Genomic DNA, 17,678 nt, shown 5'->3' on the forward strand with positions numbered 1-17,678 from the left:
TCTATTCCTTAGCTAATTTTGTACTTTATAAAAGGGACTGGAGTGTAGTAGATGATACGATCCAGTAACCTTATAATTATAAAAACATGTAAGATTCACAAAATATGTTTAACTATCTAAAAGTTGTCAACTTTTAAGCCTGATTTATCTATAAAAGGGACAGCAAAGAAAATAACTGAAATTATAGACTTTGTTTAATGGATTCAGCTGTGAATCAGTCATGTTAATCTAATAATTAAGTCCCTTTAATTGTACAATAAATTGCAATATGTTCTAAACACTCACCACCATTTTAAATTTGTATGAACCCTATATTTTTACAACCTTATGGTGTGAACCATTGATATTTCAAACTTTGACTATATGATCTTAAGCATTTATAGTTTTAAAGATCAAAGCTCTTACACCAGGCTGCAAAAGTATAACAATAAAAAATAGAGTTTGTGGCAAATGTTCAGTTTCTTTATTTCTCACAAAAATGTAAATTTACTTGTCATTAAAAAGGATTTTATTCAATCAAACCATGGGCAAAAAAAACTCTAAATCTAAAGAAAGAAAAAGTGTAAATTATTTAAGCATAATGAAAAAAATCATTCAATATTTTTTCAATGTTAAATGAGCATTTAACTGTAATAAGATTATAATTTACGTGGTATTTTATTCAATCATTTGCTTTTGCTTTTACGCTTAAAAAGTTAGCTGGTGCGTATGCAACTGGCATTTATTACTTTCCATCTTTATTTCCTTCGAAAACTGGAAAAATCCAGATTGAAGAGACATGTCAGTATAATTTCTACACAGTGAGATACAAAACAGCAGCCATTTTTCTCCATCTTATGCAGACCGAGGAATTAATTCAATCCCTGTTCGATATCCCTTAATACCGTTTAAAATTAACGGTATTCCACACGACAGGGTTCGACCTTAGAGTTTTTCAATTAAACTTTTAAAGAAAGAATTACAAAAGAAATGTCTATCATCCTCATTATATTTGAAGAAAAAAAAACACAAACAGGAATGGTTGATGATAAAAAAACACAAACATGGAATGGTTGATGATACTCTTTATTCATTGAAAAACACGTCAAATGTGTTAAAGTTTGTAAATATCTAATATTTCTTGTATCTCACTGTATTGTAAATATCTAATATTTCTTGTACCTCACTGTATTGTAAAGTAGAGACACACTTGTTTAGCCCGGCCTTACCGAGGAGAAAAGAGGTGGATTATCTATCAGGGTCCAGGACACCCTTACTCAGGTATTTTAGGGTCCAGGACACCCTTACTCAGGTATTTTAGGGACCCTCTTTACTAGATATCTTAGGGCCTTATAGACTTCCCGTACTCGGGTATTCTATGGGCTAGACCAGCTTACTCAGGTATTTTAGGGACTAGACTCCCCATCCTTAGGTATTCTATGGGCTAGAATAGCTTACTCAGGTATTTTTGGGACTAGACTCCCCATACTCAGGTATTCTATGGGCTAGACTTATATCTTACTCAGATATTTTAGGGACTAGACTCCCCATACTCAGGCATTCTATGGGCTAGACCAGCTTACTCAGGTATTTTAGGGACTAGACTCCCCTAGACCAGCTTACTCAGGTATTTTAGGGACTAGACTCCCCCTCCTCAGGTATTCTATGGGCTAGACCAGCTTACTCAGGTATTTTAGGGACTAGACTCCCCCTCCTCAGGTATTCTATGGGCTAGACCAGATACTCAGGTATTTTAGGGACTAGACTCCCCATCCTTAGGTATTCTACGGGCTAGACCAGCTTACTCAGGTATTTTAGGGACTAGACTCCCCATCCTTAGGTATTCTACGGGCTAGACCAGCTTACTTAGGAGAAAACCCTTAATCGTGAATTTTAGAGAATAAAATATCCTTATTTAGTTATTTTAGGGACTAGCCATGCACCTTACTTACTATACTACTTAGGTAATTTAGGAACTAGTAACCCTTACGCAGATATTTTTTGAGGCTAGAATTCTCTTAATCAGGTATTTTAGGGGCTAGAATTCTCTTACTTAGGTATTTTAGGGGCTAGAATTCTCTCACTTAGGTATTTTAGGGACTCGACCCCTTTACTCAGGTATTATAGGGATGGTATTATTAGTTACGAACGACAAGGTATTTTGTAATACTTTTTTCTAATTGCTTCGAATATCTCGCTAGTAACTAACAAGCTGAAAACCGCACTTTTCACTTTTGCTTTAAAGATTTAGATGCACTAATTAATTATGTTCGATCTAGGGAATACTTTTCTTTATTAGCAATGCCCCCACCCACACTTTGTAACAAATGTTTTTTTTCTAAATGTGTCTTAAAAGGTCAATAAAGTCTATTTCTATTTCTTCACACCTAACCTATAAAAGTAAAAAACCCTGAAGGAAAAATATACCCATAGATCCGACACTATATTTTTAAAATTTTCATATTTTTTTTTTAATTTTGTTAAATTGTTGTAATAAAGATTTATTTAATTTTAGCAATAGAAGACGACAACCAAGTGGTTCCTCCTTGTCGTCCTTTGGTCCCTCCTCTCTGTGCACCTCCCCGGTCCCTCCCTTCTCCCCCCATCCCTCTCCTAAACTTCAAAGACAAGATAAACCGCGGCTAAACGAGGTAAATAACCGAGAAAATTAAAGGGAGTATTTTCTAATTTTTAATTGGTAACAAAATTCTATTGGACAATCCAGAAACATGAAATATTGTTTAAAGTCCCAGGATGTGTCATGCACTGTCTTAAGTTTTCTATGGAATTGAGTCTTTGACACAAACTCAGATTTTCTAATCCCTTTAACTTTGCAACCAAACTTTAAATAGCAAAGGTCTACATCATCAAGTTGCAAAAATATAGGGATTAGAAAATTTAAGTTTCTTGCAAAGACCCAATTCCTTTATCTATGCAACACAATAAACACACCCATTAAATTTGTTTTATAAAGCGTTAAAGCCAAGAAGCTAAAATAGAAAGTCATCAAGATTAATTAATATATATGCTTACAACCGTAACATTTCCAAATTAACATTGCGGTATAGTAACAAAAATTGCCTTTGTATACTGAAATCATATCTACATAATAAATTCAAAATTAGAAAGTGTTTTTAAAATTCCAGGACAACGCTGGGAACTTAACCAATGTAGTATTTTATAAAATTCTAGTTTAAAAACTCGAGTTTTCTGTCTCTGTTCTGGTGATTCTAAATTTAAAGGAAAATCATCTTAAAAAAGCTTTTCTTTAGAATATAAATATCTTAATACTTGTTGTATTATAGGGCGGAGGAGATACCGAACATTTACTCCCAACTCCACCAGGTTCCCCATCACAGGTAATATTTAATCAACTTGGCCGGTCAAACTAGGACGTGTCTAATTATAGGGTCATGCTCGGTAGTGGACGGAAAATGTTAAAAAAAAGTTTTTAAAAAGCTTAATTTCTATCATTTAATAAAGTCCCGAAAGAAAAAAAGATTGTTTACGGCAAGTTGTTTTAAAGTAAATAAAGTCATGACTTTTACTCGCAGTTTTTACTTCCAAAAAAATTCCTTGATTTAAAAGAGTTTAACGTCTTCCATTTTTTGACCAAGGATCTTGACAGTATACATTTTAAAATGTAATAAATCCTTTCTGTGAAAACATATTAAAGGATATTTTTTGTTTTCATTACGAACAACAACAACAACCCTTTCCACCATAAATAATTTGTATATGTAAATGTATGTAGAACATCAAGAATCAAACATTGTTAATTAAAACTTTTAGCATGGTGTGTTTATCCAGAATTACATAATGTTGGCACTCGGCACTAACCATAGATTATATTGATGAGACACTGACATACGATCGAATTTGTAATGTATTTTACCCATAGATAAATAAATAAACATAGATAGCTTATGTACGCAAAATCACCAAGAATTGTACAGTCCGCGAACTCATACTTCTAGGGGTTAAATTGTACTTCAATGGTAAGCGGAGTGGTTTGGTGTTTTAATGGATTTCATAATTATTAAACCACTCAGGAGTGAATTTTATTTTGAGAATATCAAATTATTTCACTGAGCAATATGTCATATTGACGAGAACTAAAGAAAGACATGAGAAGGACTAAACTAACTTAAATTTCTTTTTACAAAACTCATGTACATTACAAGTACTCAATGACATAAGAACAGCCAATGTTCACAACCGACCTAGTTAATCTATATAATAGGAATATCTTTAAAACATCTCTGTACATTTATATCTTTCAAGATGAAGAATGTCGTCTTATGCGCAATCTATCTTTGTCTATGATTTTACCAGGAAAATGAATAATTTTACCGCTGTGGGAAATATGTTAGAGATGTTACTCAATACTCATTGCGGTTTTTAAGCACAAACAAAAGATTAATATCGAACAACAACTACCTCCCCTACCCATTCTGTGTTATCTGTTGTTAACCAATTGAAGACCTTTTGTTATACTAACCCTTACAAAAACTGTTAAGTATAATTTCAATTCAAATTTCAAATTTAACCACTGAGCAATGACAAAATGACTCAAAGCCCTTTTGAGTCATTTTGTTATTTCAAAGGGTCTGATTTCAAATCCTTATAACTTTGCAACCCAATGTTGTAGATATTTAGATATTTCTAACTATGAATTCTGTTTGATCAAATAATCTAACTTTGAAATTTCAAAGGTTTACACTATCAGGTTGCAAAGACATAGGGATTAGAAAATTTGAGTTTGTTACAATGACTCAATTCCGTTGTAATTTTAAAACGTAAGGAATTCAGCCCAAGAATACATGGTGTATCTTAATCTTGGATTAAACGAAAAACATAATTTAATATTTGTAGTAAATATATTTTTGTATGTTTCAGGCCCACTGGAGATCTAGGTTGAATTCTTTGAAGAATAATTTCCTCGGGAGTCCTAGGTTCCATAGAAGAAAACTTCACGGTACATAACACAGTTTTTTTTTATGGGATTGTAAGAGTAATTTTAAGTTAGCTTTAATGCCCGATTCACAACGATACCCTTAAATGCTTTGTCTAATCAAGTATGAGTTAGATATCAATGTTTATAATATTGAAAACTAATTATTTTCAATTCAATTTCAATTTTCAATCTACAAAAATGACTTGCGCATTTCTATTGTAGAATAACCACAATCACATGGATCCAGATGAAAATTTAAAACCATTTTCAAGACTTGGTAAACTTCAAAGTGTTGCAACGCCTTGCCTTTCATTTTACCTCACAATCTTACTTTACATTTTTTGTAGCCCTATCGACATTTTAGAACGTTAAATATTTTTTTTTAGATTTAGCTTCAAAGCAGTTATTGGCAAAGTTTTCATTGATTTTTGCATAATAAAATTAAACCTCACAGTGAAAAGTTATAGGAAGCATCAGGATAAAATAATTTTATATCTGGATAAATTTGTATTATTATTGTATTGTTGTGAATCGTATTAATTGGAATTATGCTTACAGTCCCTTTAAGGCCTAGTAATTTAAAGATTTTCTATAATTTTGAATTGATCGGGCCCAACACTAGAGTAAGACTCATAAAGCTGTGGAATAGGAAGACGACTGTTAGACTCAAGTTAATATTTAAAAAAGTCCAAAAAATATAATACACAATGCAGCAATTGTACCCCATGTACACGTCATATACCCATTTCACTATAAAAGTTGGTTTTTATTTGGTTTTATTTGCTTAAAATAAAACAACATCAATTACAGTGCTCAAATATCGTTATTCCAGTTTTATTGGTCTCATGCACTGTAAATTACATATTTTAAAATAACAAAGGTATATGACATTATTTTGAAATGATATTTATGGTTAGAAAATTTAATTTTCTGGGGAGAGTTAAATTTTTTTTTGTGTGGATCTGACATTAAAGAAAGGTTTATGGACAATAAAAATTGAAAAAATTTATTTTTTACAATTTCGGAAATCTACTAAAAAAAACCCAGACACATCAGCAAAATTTTAAATCATGGTAAACGAATGCAATAAAAGCATTAAAGTTTTAAAAAGAGAAAAACAATATTCTTTTTCTAGATGATCTTGTTTCCAGCCACCATCCAACCCCTGAATCATCTCCTGAACTAACTAAAAGATCCTGGTTTGGTTCCTTGATGTCTACTGAGAAGGAAGAGAACTATACCGTAGTAGTTAAAGGAAAATCATTGGCAACCATTAAAGCCGATCTTATTCATGCATTTCTTTCGGTAAGTTGAGAAATGTTTTGAAATTTCTTTTAAAGGATTGTCAACGAAATTTGAAATGAACCTTTATTAATAAAAGAGGTTATAAACAAATTCTTTAAACTATTAGGTCAGAAAATGGACAAGATATTCTCTTTTCCAGAAATGCTTTTCTGTCAATATGCATATACTGTTTCTCAGTTAAAGAAACAATGGTTTATATCGTAATTAAAATTTCGTTTTATTTGGAAAATTACATATACGATCGACCCCAATATGGTGAAAAATTACATATATAATCGACCCCAATATGGTGTAAAATTACATATATGATCGACCCCAATACGGTAAAAAATTACATATATAATCGACCCCAATATGGTGAAAAATTGCATATATAATCGACCCCAATATGGTGAAAAATTACATATATAATCAACCCCAATATGGTAAAAAATTACATATATAATCGATCCCAATATGGTGAAAAATTTGTTTTAAGAGTACAGCGTTTTATAACATTAATTCAAACGATGTTATTCAGATTGATCGTTAAAAATATTTTGAAAAATATTTTCTGAAAACATTTACCGCATATATGGTTTCATAACTTTTTCTGTAATAATATTTTGTTTTATTTCAGATATAAAACCTTGCTTGAGTATTTTTTAATAAGATATTCCTTATCAAAGATAAAATTGTACAAAATAAAACATCTAGACAGATTTTACCGTCTTTATAAAAATGTATTAGGTACTGAGAAAATAGCTTTTTGAATTAATATTTTGAATATAATTCTTTGAGAACAAACACTTTTTGGGATAGGTAAAATCTAAAAGGTGAAAAAATGTATTTTTTTTCTGAGTAAAAAAAATCGTTTAATGGGTTTTCTTCTTGATTTTGGCTTCTTAGATTTTTTTAAAACTTTAAATTTAGGTCAGCGATCTTCAACACAGTGTGGTGACACCAATGTCGTTCCGGTTAGAGTACAAGAGAGGGTCAACTGCGTCTACCATGTTTCAAAGACAGGTAGAGAACAGTGCAAGATATTTAAAGGAGTATTGCTGAACGAATCTCAAGAGTTTCTTTATTGGGGATTACCAAGGAAATTAATTTTTCCACAAACTCTGATTTTCTAATTCCTATATCTTTGCAAATTAACGTATTATGACAACCAATGAATTCTTTTGGATCAAATAATCCAAGATGAAAATATCACAGGTTCTTTCAGGTTACAAATATTTAGTAATTAGAAAATTTGAATTTGTGGCAAAAAATCAGTTTCGTCGTGAAAGAATTTAATTTAAGAAAGAAAGAAAATATAAAAACAACTTAACAGTATAATTCATCTACAAAATGTCCTTACCTATGTAAATTGTCCAAACTAGCAAAAAAAGGTTTCACTCTCACAGGAAAAAAAACTCGGGTTTGGAAATTAATTTCGATATATTTTATATCCTCAACAGTCCTTAAAGAATGGTGGTATTGTCAAAACTACCTAGCTGCACCCTATTCCTTAAACTCGGTTCTCGACACTGCAGGTTTCATAACTTAGAGGCTTACTTATAAAGACTTAAGAGACGAGTATGGCGTCATAGTTTCTGACGATTTAAACTTTAAACATGTTTTTCTATGTCAAGTTATTAAGTATTTAATTTGGAATCCATACACTGATAAAAACAAAAATCAACCTTATTGGATCATTATTTTTAGGTTGTCAATAAAGACTCATTCATTATAAAAGGTCAACTAAATTTTTCCGGGAACGTTTTTTTTCATAAAATTGAAAATTGGATTTTTCTGTTTAAAGGTATATTTGAACTTAGAGATTTGAATATTTTTAGTCTTATGTTTACAAAAAGCAGAGAAATATAAGAACCATCTTATTTTACGACGCAAAGTCTATTTTCACAGAACCTATTCATACTTAATTTAATGATGAAATTGCAGTGAGAACCGGAAACTGTGGAATAGGAAGACGACTTTAAAGTGATACTGATGTGTAATTGATGTTATTACAAAGCGAAATGTTTTACTGTTAACTTATTAATCACTTATTCAAGTGGAATGGGTATGTTTACACTGAATAATTGCTGTGTCTCATATTCATTTGACTACATAAAGTCATAACTTGAGTCTAAAAGTCGTCTTAATATTCCAGAGTGTTCTGGTTCTCGCTGTATTTTTAGTTGTACAACATTTTCTGTCTCTAATATTTAGTATTGTATTTTCTTGAAAATGTAATTTTTAATTTTCTCAAATTTTAAATTTTTTAGAATTACAAATTACAATTTATACGTTTTTAAGCAAATTTTATACTTAATTGTTCATTTTTATATAGGTTCGAATGCAGGTTGATATTTCAGCCGTCAATAAATCCGAATCAACGGCAGATTGCCTTTATGCCATAACATTCACCCTGATTTCTGGTAATTATGCCTAACTAAGTCATAACATTCACCCTGATTTCTGACATAAAATTAATCCTGATTTGTTAGTAATATTTGTTAATAAATATGCCTTTTTGTTATAATACTCACCCTCATTTCTATTAATTATGACTTTATGCCATAACATTCGGGTAAATATACATTTTTTGCCAAAATATTCACCGTAATTTCGTTTGATTTCGCCGTTAAGCCATAATATTCTGGTAATTATACCTCGATTTTAGAAAATTCATACCGATTTCTAGTACTTATACATCCTCCTATATTTCTTCTAGTCATTATACCTTTAATTATCTTATAACATTTGCCTCGATTTTTTTATGCTTATTTCTTTAATAATATTCACCCAGATTTTAGTAACTTTGACATGAAAATTTTATGATTAGGTAACATTCGCCGTTTCCGGCGAATATGTGAGCATATCCAGAGTATGGTCTGTGCTTCAAGGCGAGCTCCGCCTGCTTCGCCTCGGGCACAACGGCGGAGTACTCATCAAGGCGAAATAAGTGAAAGTGAATCAGACACTTCAAACCGAATGATCGAGCAACATTCAACTAAACAGGTAGAAAATAAATAAATATTTTATGGAGGGAAATAATTCGAGGAATTTAGGGCGCTGCACAACACATTTGTGTTGTGGTTGATAAATTAGCAATGTACAGGGTTACTCGAAAAGAATGAGCCTGTAAAGACGACTCAAAACTATTAAAATTTGTCGATTCAAAGTTTGATTTTTGATTCAATTTAGTATGTCTACTTAATAATATAGCACAAAAATATGCCAATGTTTTGGCCTACAAGTAGGCTGTTAAAAACTTTAAAATGAATGTAAAAAAGAAACTTAACAAATTTCGTACAGTCGTCTCTGAAGTCTAATTCTTTGTGGGTAATGATGTTGTTCTACTTAATATAAAATATTACACTCAAACTAAATCTGCAAAAGTTAACATTTCTTTTAAAGGGATTGCTTGCAAACAAACATAAATGTTACAAAACTTATGTTGGCCTATTTCGTCAATCTTCAACGACAAATTTGCCCTGTATAAACTTTAATTAAATTCCAAAAAAATAAAAGCTCAAAATTTTCTCTTTTTTTATTCTAAAACTTGTTTTTAAAGGAAGGATATTTCAGAATATTACTGAGGGTAGTCCCCCCTCCAGTCCTAGATGTAGACCACATTCCGGTCCAGTCGAAATAAAGGTTGGCTGCCCAAGCTAGGACCACCATTATTCTATTTTAATTTTTTTATTTTGAACTTTATTTATGCACTGGAATGCACTAATGACTGAATACAGTCGAAAACATTTGAAATGATTATTGTTTGTTACTCTTGAAGGTTTTTTATTAATAATTGCATTTTCTCGACGATTATGGGACCAAATTTAATGAATTGGAGAGGTCCCTGAACTACCTACCGCCGGTTCAAATCCTGAATCAACGTTTCGAATCCTCATTAATTTAAACCTTCAATCGGTGATTCAGGATTTGAACCTCTCTCCAATTCTTTAAATTCCGTCACTTGTATTAAATAAAAAAAAAATCCTTACTTTCTAGGTTTGAACTGGGCTTCAATGAAAACATCCCTAGGGCCAAAATATATTATTTTTACTCTTATATTACTTTAATATCTATCTTGACTGTATAGAGACTGTAGCCGTAATTTTAAGTTACCCTTTATGACAGTGCCCATTTTAACCTTATTCTGAGTTTACATTAAGAAGGTATCCTTATTTTTCATCAAAAGATTTGTGATTTTAATTTTGGTTTCAGTATAAAAGGAAATAGTTAATTAATCCAATAGAAATAACGAAGAAAATTGACATCATTTAACCTTTCTAAGAAAAAAAAACGACAATCTCCCCTTATTGTTTTTAGGTGTAAAGGGTACCTTTGTGAATTGATTATAGAAATTTTCAAAGGGTTGCTTTAAACTACGTTGACAGCCAAGAAATGTTCCAACTAATAAGCTAAAATATGTTCTTTAGTTATAAAAAATAACTATTTTATTTTTTTACAAAAACTTCCATATATTTCCGAAAATTTCAAGCGAAAATTAGAAATATTTTCAAGTTTAAACTTGTTTATCCCTGACTCTGGACGAATAAAAAATCCTTGTTAAGTAAAGTATCTCAAACCTTCTTCTTTACATATTTTTTTTATTTGTAGTTTAAGAGCTGTCAGTAACTGACTTTTTACATAATCCAGTAAATTTTCAGGGACAAATATATTTCTATAAACAAGTATTTTCTTTACAATTTATTCTGTTTTTTAAATGAAAAAAAACTCAACTTTGTAGGTCTAAAATTAGAAAATTGTTGAAATATTTAAATATTCAAAAAAGACTTCTTTTTTTGCTATTTCATCTTTGTTTGCAATTTGCAACAATTATTTAGAAAGTAGTTAGACACTTTTAAACTTTTGTTTATAAAAGACATTCTGTTTTTGCACGTGCACTGCTTTATTAGCAAAACATCGAAATACAAAAATATATTCAGGATACTGTATATTATTTTTGCATAAAAGGAGACAAACGTTCGCACCTTTAATTCTTTTAATTTAACGTTTTTTTATATTTTGACTTAAAGCAAACTTTATACAAGAGTAATAGAACTAAAAAATTTCTTTCTTAACTTATTAGATTTGTTTGGAAACTCATAAGAGACAAAATCTTTTTAAATATACAAATTTTAAAAAAATTCAATCCACAATTTATAAAATCAGAACCTAAACTTGTGTTGTGAATTTCGGGATCAAGCATTGATCCCCAAAATTTATAGAATTCACAATAGTCACAAAATCTCTTGTCATTTTCAAATTATGGTTCCAAACCTACCGGAGATATTAAGAATTTCGCTCAAATTTAGATAATTTTGGTTTCAAATTATGTTGAAATACGTAATATAGAAAAATATAAGATTATTCACGGTAAACTAAACTAGAGGAGTTACGAGGTCACAAAGTCTTGCCAGTAATGTCGAGCTTCGACCTTCTTCTTCTATTTGGTTTGAAATGTATTGAAAAGATTTTATTTTAGACTGAAGATGTTGTAAGATGTACAAACTCCTCGTCCCGTGGTTCCTCTCCTACAGTCAACATGAAGACTCCAACCAACAGTAGGAAAGGGAGTCCCAGCTCCAGTAGGCGGGGCAGCCAGGGGAGTAGGCGGGGCAGTAGAGAGAGTATTTCAACACCCACTCCTTCACTTTCAAGAAAACCGAGTGTCAGGTGAAACTATTAATTTGACAGAACATGCTATCACTCTTTTATAATTACAGAACAAGCGTTTAGCGCCAAATATCACTTTGATAGAATCTAATAAAACGTTATTAGCCACAATGGGACCCGTAAAACTGAGGAATAGGAAGACGACATTTAAGAATTTTATACATATTTGTTGCTGTTTTAAAGCCAATAGTTCTACAGCAAGGTATTTTGTGAAATGAGTTTATGTTACGCTACATCACAATTATAACTGGAGCGTATGTTACGCTACATGGAGCGTATTTTCTAGTGACGCGTTATGCAAAGACTGTAATAACCGATTCACAACGGTATCCTTTATTATTCCCATATGTTTCCTTGCAGTAGAAATGCCCAAGTCACGTTGTAGAGAAACCACAATTAAAAATAATCAGTTGTCAGAATTATAAATTAATTTGAAATATTTTATCATTATTATTATTATTATGAATTATAAGTGATATCTAATCCATACTTGATCAAACAAAGGATTTAAGGGTACCGTTGTGAATTGTCATCTTTGTATTGATGGTCACTAGAACCTACGCTTACAGTCTAAAAGTCGTATTCCTATTTTTAAGGATTTCTCTGTAAATATTTTTCTATTGAAGAATCCATAATATTAATGGACACTCGAAATCGTTCTAGGCAATCTTTAATTCAAGGAAATATTTGTATACTTTTTCCTATTTTTTTTATAAAGGAATGTAATTTCAAGTGACCCGCCATTTGGGGTAGAATTTTACATGATCCACAACACAATGGTATACCCTTTAAACAACTTTAGATATGCTTATATTTAAGGCTTAAAACTGGGCTTTGGGAGACCCAAGCTTTGTTGTAGTGTTCTCTACTCAGCATTTCCAGCAATAAAATATTTTCTGCGTAATTTTTGATCCGACTAATGCGTTTTTAAAGTTAATGAGAGTTTTACTAGAAAAATCTTAAAATAGACTAGAAGGTTTCAGAGGAATTATCTTTCATATTTTCATTTTTTAACAAAACCTTTCATAGCCTTTTACCAAACTGAAGAACGCCATTATCTTTATTTTGTTAAATTATATTTCTGAGAATTTTCAGGTTTCATGATATAAGCAAAACTCTTTCGATATTTTCCAAACTAATAAAAAAAAAATTTTTGAAAAAGAAATACAGAAATAAATTTACTTTTATGTTTCTTAGTGCCTTCATTTTTTAATCATTCTCAATATCTGATTTTGCATTAAGCTTATTAAAATTGTATTTTTTACAGATCTGAAAGAACTGAGGAGGCTCCGCCTCAAACCAACGGAACTAAGGCCACGGATTCAGAGACGAGTCTGAGCGCAGAGAATATAGAGAAAAGTGTAGAAGGGGAGAATAATGAAATAAATCACAAAGTGAACGGAAATAATGGTTCTGTTAAGGAACTTTCAGAAGATGGAAGTAATAATAACGATGTAAAATCAATCATTTTTGCCTAACTCAGGCAACCTTAGGACTAAAGCCGGTCATCTTTGGCAACCCTGACACTAACCTCGGTCATTCTCGGGAAACCCTGGGGATTGACACCAGTCATTCTCTCTGGCAACCCAGGCACTGATACCAGTCATCCCCAGGTTACATAGAGACTAACAGGGTTAGTTTAACACCAGGCATTCTCAGGCAACTAGGGAATTAACACCGGTCATTCTCGAGCATCTGGGGCACTAAGAACAATTATCCTTAGGCATCTGGGGCATTAACGCTGGTCATCATTTGGCAACCCTGGCACTTATACCGATCATTTTCGAGTCATCCTTAGCTAACCCTGGATACTAAAACCTGTCATTCTCGGGAAGCCCCTCGGGCATTAACACCGGTCATTCTCTGGCAACCTAGAAACTCATACCGGTCAACCCCAGGTAACACGGAGACTAACACTGGTCATCCTGGGCCAACAGGGACATGAACATCAGTCATCCACGGGCAACCAGGACAAAACCCTAGTCATCCTTGGGCGGCTGGGGCACTAACACTGGTTATCCTTGGGTGTCCGAGACACTAACACCAGTTCAAGTGGCCAGTCGTCACAGTGGGAAATGTAATAAATCCGGTAAAGACTTGGCAGGGTGGCGCTAGATAAATAGTTATCATCATATATGTCTATTATTATTATTATTATTATTTGCACATTGTTAAACACTAAACATGTGTTGGAGCACTTAGTTTCCATCTGATTATAGCGAAGCTCAAATTATTTAAAAACAGGGTGAGCAAAAAAACCAAAGACTTACATAAAAAACGGGCTGACAGATTCATCCATTATATTCAAATCTACAGTGAAGAATTGAAAAAGCTTTCAATGAGGCATTATATTTTCTTAAACATATTGTTTGTGATTTAAAGTCAATACTGTTTAGGGGAACTCACATCTTGTACATGCCTTGATCCTGAGTATTTTTGGATTGTACAGTACCGACCTAAGATATTACCGTATCGACGTGAGATCGTTAACATGTAAATCTTGAATTGAAAGGCAGTGCCCTGAGACTGTACTGTACCGACCCGAGACTGTACCATACCGACCCGAGACTGTACCATACCGACCCAAGACTGTACCGTACTGATCCGAGAACGTACCATACCAACGTGAGATTGCACAGTACCGACCTGAGACTGTACTGTACCAACTTGAGACTGTATTGTACCGACCTGAGAAGCTGTACCATGACAACCCTGCATTGTGCTGTAACGGCCTTAGATTGTATCATACTCTTATGCTTTATAAGTTTAGGCCCACCAATCACCATTTTAATTAAAAAATTACTCCTTTTATAGGAAGATGTTGGGATTTGTTCTCTGAACATTTTTTTGAATAGTTTTTTTGGAAACATTTGCAAGAAACTTATTGTTAACTGGGAAATCTATTTTGGGAAAATTAACGTTTTTTAATTCTAAACTTTGGCAAATACATGGGCTGAACAATTTTATTGAACTTTTTGATAATTTTCCTTTAGGTTTTCCTTTAAACATTTTAATACTTCTCTTAAAAGAGTTTTAGTAATACAATATTATACAATAGTTTTGTTTTTCCAATTTCAATTTTTTCATTTTCTCTAGATATGACTTTAATGTTTTCAGTTATTTATGAAATTTGGAAATACAATCTAATATTAAAATGGTAACATTTAGAAGCTATGCACAAAATGACGATAATTTTAATTAAACCAAAATAATCATATTTTTGAAGTTTAATAAAGTGTTCAGAAACCCGAAGCGTATTTGATTTGTTTAAAATAACATCATGATGATGGGACAAATCACTTTAAACTTTCTAAAAAGTAACATTTTTATTGTGTTAATGATTATTGACTATTCTAGCTAAAGATCGACTAATGGATGAATTGGGGCCAAAACCTGCAGTTTAAAAAAGCTGTGTAACCATTAATTGAATCATTAAACTCACATTATCGTTTTGCTATATAGAAAACAACGTCCTCATATACTCTCAAGCTTTATGCAGATAATAGTATATATATTAGCTTGTCATTGCATTTACAATACAACTTTTTGCCTGCTATACTTTCCTTCTTAAGAACAGGGGCGACCGCCATTTGATTTGTTGCGAAGTTTGTAAAAATGGCGTCGCTCTTCTTTTCTGGAAATAGTATTTATAACAGTAATGGACACATCTTAGCTTGTCTGGCTATGTTAGATTTAGTTTTAGAATGTAAATAAAAAACAATGTGATATTACTCTTTAATAGTTTTGATTTTTAGCCATTGCAACTTCTAGTCCTTAGTTATTACAGTATCGATTTAAACTTAATGCCTTATACAGTTAAATTTAACGTTAATTTGTTATAAAAAAGGTAATTTGATATTTGATTAATTTGTTATGCCGCTGTTATTATCTTAATTTGTTAAAAGTTTAATTGATTGATTAATTGTTATGAGTTGTATTAACATCAATAATCGACTTGAAATGTTCGTTCATTCTTTATATTTTTTTTAAAGAACCAAATATTTCTATAATATCCTTTGTCCCAAGGGTTTTGTTTAAACATTAACATATTTATAAGTTTCTTAACTCCTGCTCTTGCCAGTTAGCTAGCCTTGTTGAAAATATCAGTCTTAGCCTTAAATTTTTCTCATCTTCCATAAAAAAATGTTATTTTTCAGTTTTCAGAATTTGGTCATTTTTAGCCTTTTTAGTGTGAACAAATGAATACTTAGACCGATGAATGTCCGGGATAAGAATGCTTATTTTCCGTCCTGTTTGGATTTTAATCTAATAATCTAAAACACAGAAACTTCTGATTCCATTCCTAAAGTATTCAAGAAGAAAGCACTGCACCCCCCTCCCTCCTTTCCACTGTTGCTCTCTCTTTCCCCAAGAAAGGCTAATTGTCATCTTTTTGTAACTCTAAAAGATAAAAGTTAACTTAGCTTCGAAATTAAATTTTCTTTCCTACTTTCTTTTTCAGGTTAATAAATAAAGATTTTTGTATGTTTTAGTTTGTTTTAGAAAAAGACCGGGATTTTTTTATTTATGAACAAATGAGCATTTACAGCTTGCAGCTAATTTCATAATAATTGCTAAACAACTCGTATAAATAATATTTATTATTGAATCATTATAGTTAGTTGTTAATATTTTAGCATTTGATTTATATAATTCCTTTGTCTTTAAATTATTGTATTCATATGTTTAGCTATGTTTTAAAACAATACACTAACAGCAATTCTGAACATTTTCATTTTAATTGTTGAATATAGATCAATAAAATTAATGACTCTGTATAAAAGGATGATATTGTATGTATTTTAATGTTGAGCTTCAGTGAAATGTATTTGTATATTAATTAAATCGTCATTGGTGCAACTGAAAAAAATGTCTGGGTCCGAATTTAAGTTGGACTACATAGACTATGTTTAACCACTTATGTTTAACGCAAGCCGACGCACAATAGAAGTAGTTGAACTTATTCTACGAAGTTCTTCCACTTCTGCATTAACCACTCAATATATGTGACTTAAACCTGACATTGTATATTTATATTTATTTGGAAGTTTAGTTTTCCAATGTAAAAGCCAACCCACTCAACTTAGAAACATTACTGTGGTTTCCTGATCAAAATTTGAGGCAAATCAGTCAAGAGATCACAGAAATAAGATCAAACATCCAATCAAACAAGCAAAAAGATTTTTATACTACTTTATGATATAGATTTAAAAATAAGTATCCCAGCGACCTTTTCCTATAAAAGGTACCTAAAAAGAACTTCCAATATGTTCGCCACACCCCTTGATCTAAGCCGTAGCGCATGGACCAAAACTTGTCGTAAATCTGTAAAAAAAATCTTTGCAAAGATGTGCACTCTGCTCTGTGAAAAATTTAATAGGAAAAATTAGCGTTTTGAAAGTTGATTTTAAAAAACCGTATTTTCCAATATCATGATAACAAATTTGCACCATTTAACAGATAATAATCATTAATTGACGTGGACATTTTTGACAGCTAAATCCCATTAAAAAATTGCTAAATTCCTTTAAAAGAATCACTCTAAATCGTATCTTAAATCAATCCCTAGCATCAACCAATCAGAGCCCAATACGTCAAGTTTTCAACTGACGAGACAAATAAATTATCTTCAAAGTAGAAGTTATCAGTTTTCTAATATTAATATAGTTAAATCCCCGATTTAAAAGTTTCTGTCTTAGATTAATTAAACCAAATAAAATTTTTTTTATTTTCAATCCAAACTTAAAGTAAATTTTCCAAATTAAGAGTGGATTAAGATATAATG

At 31.5% G+C, this 17,678-nt stretch overlaps 1 protein-coding gene across 3 annotated transcripts in view; it reads left to right on the forward strand.

The window, feature by feature from the left end:
- Window positions 1-15,393, forward strand: part of LOC111694716 (serine/threonine-protein kinase BRSK2) — a 70,468-nt gene extending 55,075 nt beyond the window's left edge. The window contains exons 13-23 of one of the 3 annotated variants that reach the window (XM_023463704.1): window positions 1,198-1,260; window positions 2,495-2,630; window positions 3,285-3,338; window positions 4,879-4,957; window positions 6,072-6,241; window positions 7,154-7,246; window positions 8,559-8,646; window positions 9,054-9,229; window positions 9,800-9,868; window positions 11,703-11,893; window positions 13,161-15,393. In XM_023463704.1, coding sequence (XP_023319472.1) covers window positions 1,198-1,260; window positions 2,495-2,630; window positions 3,285-3,338; window positions 4,879-4,957; window positions 6,072-6,241; window positions 7,154-7,246; window positions 8,559-8,646; window positions 9,054-9,229; window positions 9,800-9,868; window positions 11,703-11,893; window positions 13,161-13,371 — 1,330 coding nt within the window. In that variant the 3' untranslated portion in view covers window positions 13,372-15,393. The remainder of the gene's footprint in view (window positions 1-1,197; window positions 1,261-2,494; window positions 2,631-3,284; window positions 3,339-4,878; window positions 4,958-6,071; window positions 6,242-7,153; window positions 7,247-8,558; window positions 8,647-9,053; window positions 9,230-9,799; window positions 9,869-11,702; window positions 11,894-13,160) is intronic. The other 2 variants (XM_023463705.1, XM_023463706.1) reach the window with 2 other exon arrangements.
- The last annotated feature ends 2,285 nt before the right edge of the window (window positions 15,394-17,678 follow it).

Source organism: Eurytemora carolleeae, unplaced genomic scaffold, assembly GCF_000591075.1.
Source record: "Eurytemora carolleeae unplaced genomic scaffold, Eaff_2.0 scaffold68, whole genome shotgun sequence".
Taxonomy (NCBI): Eukaryota; Metazoa; Arthropoda; class Copepoda; order Calanoida; family Temoridae; genus Eurytemora; species Eurytemora carolleeae.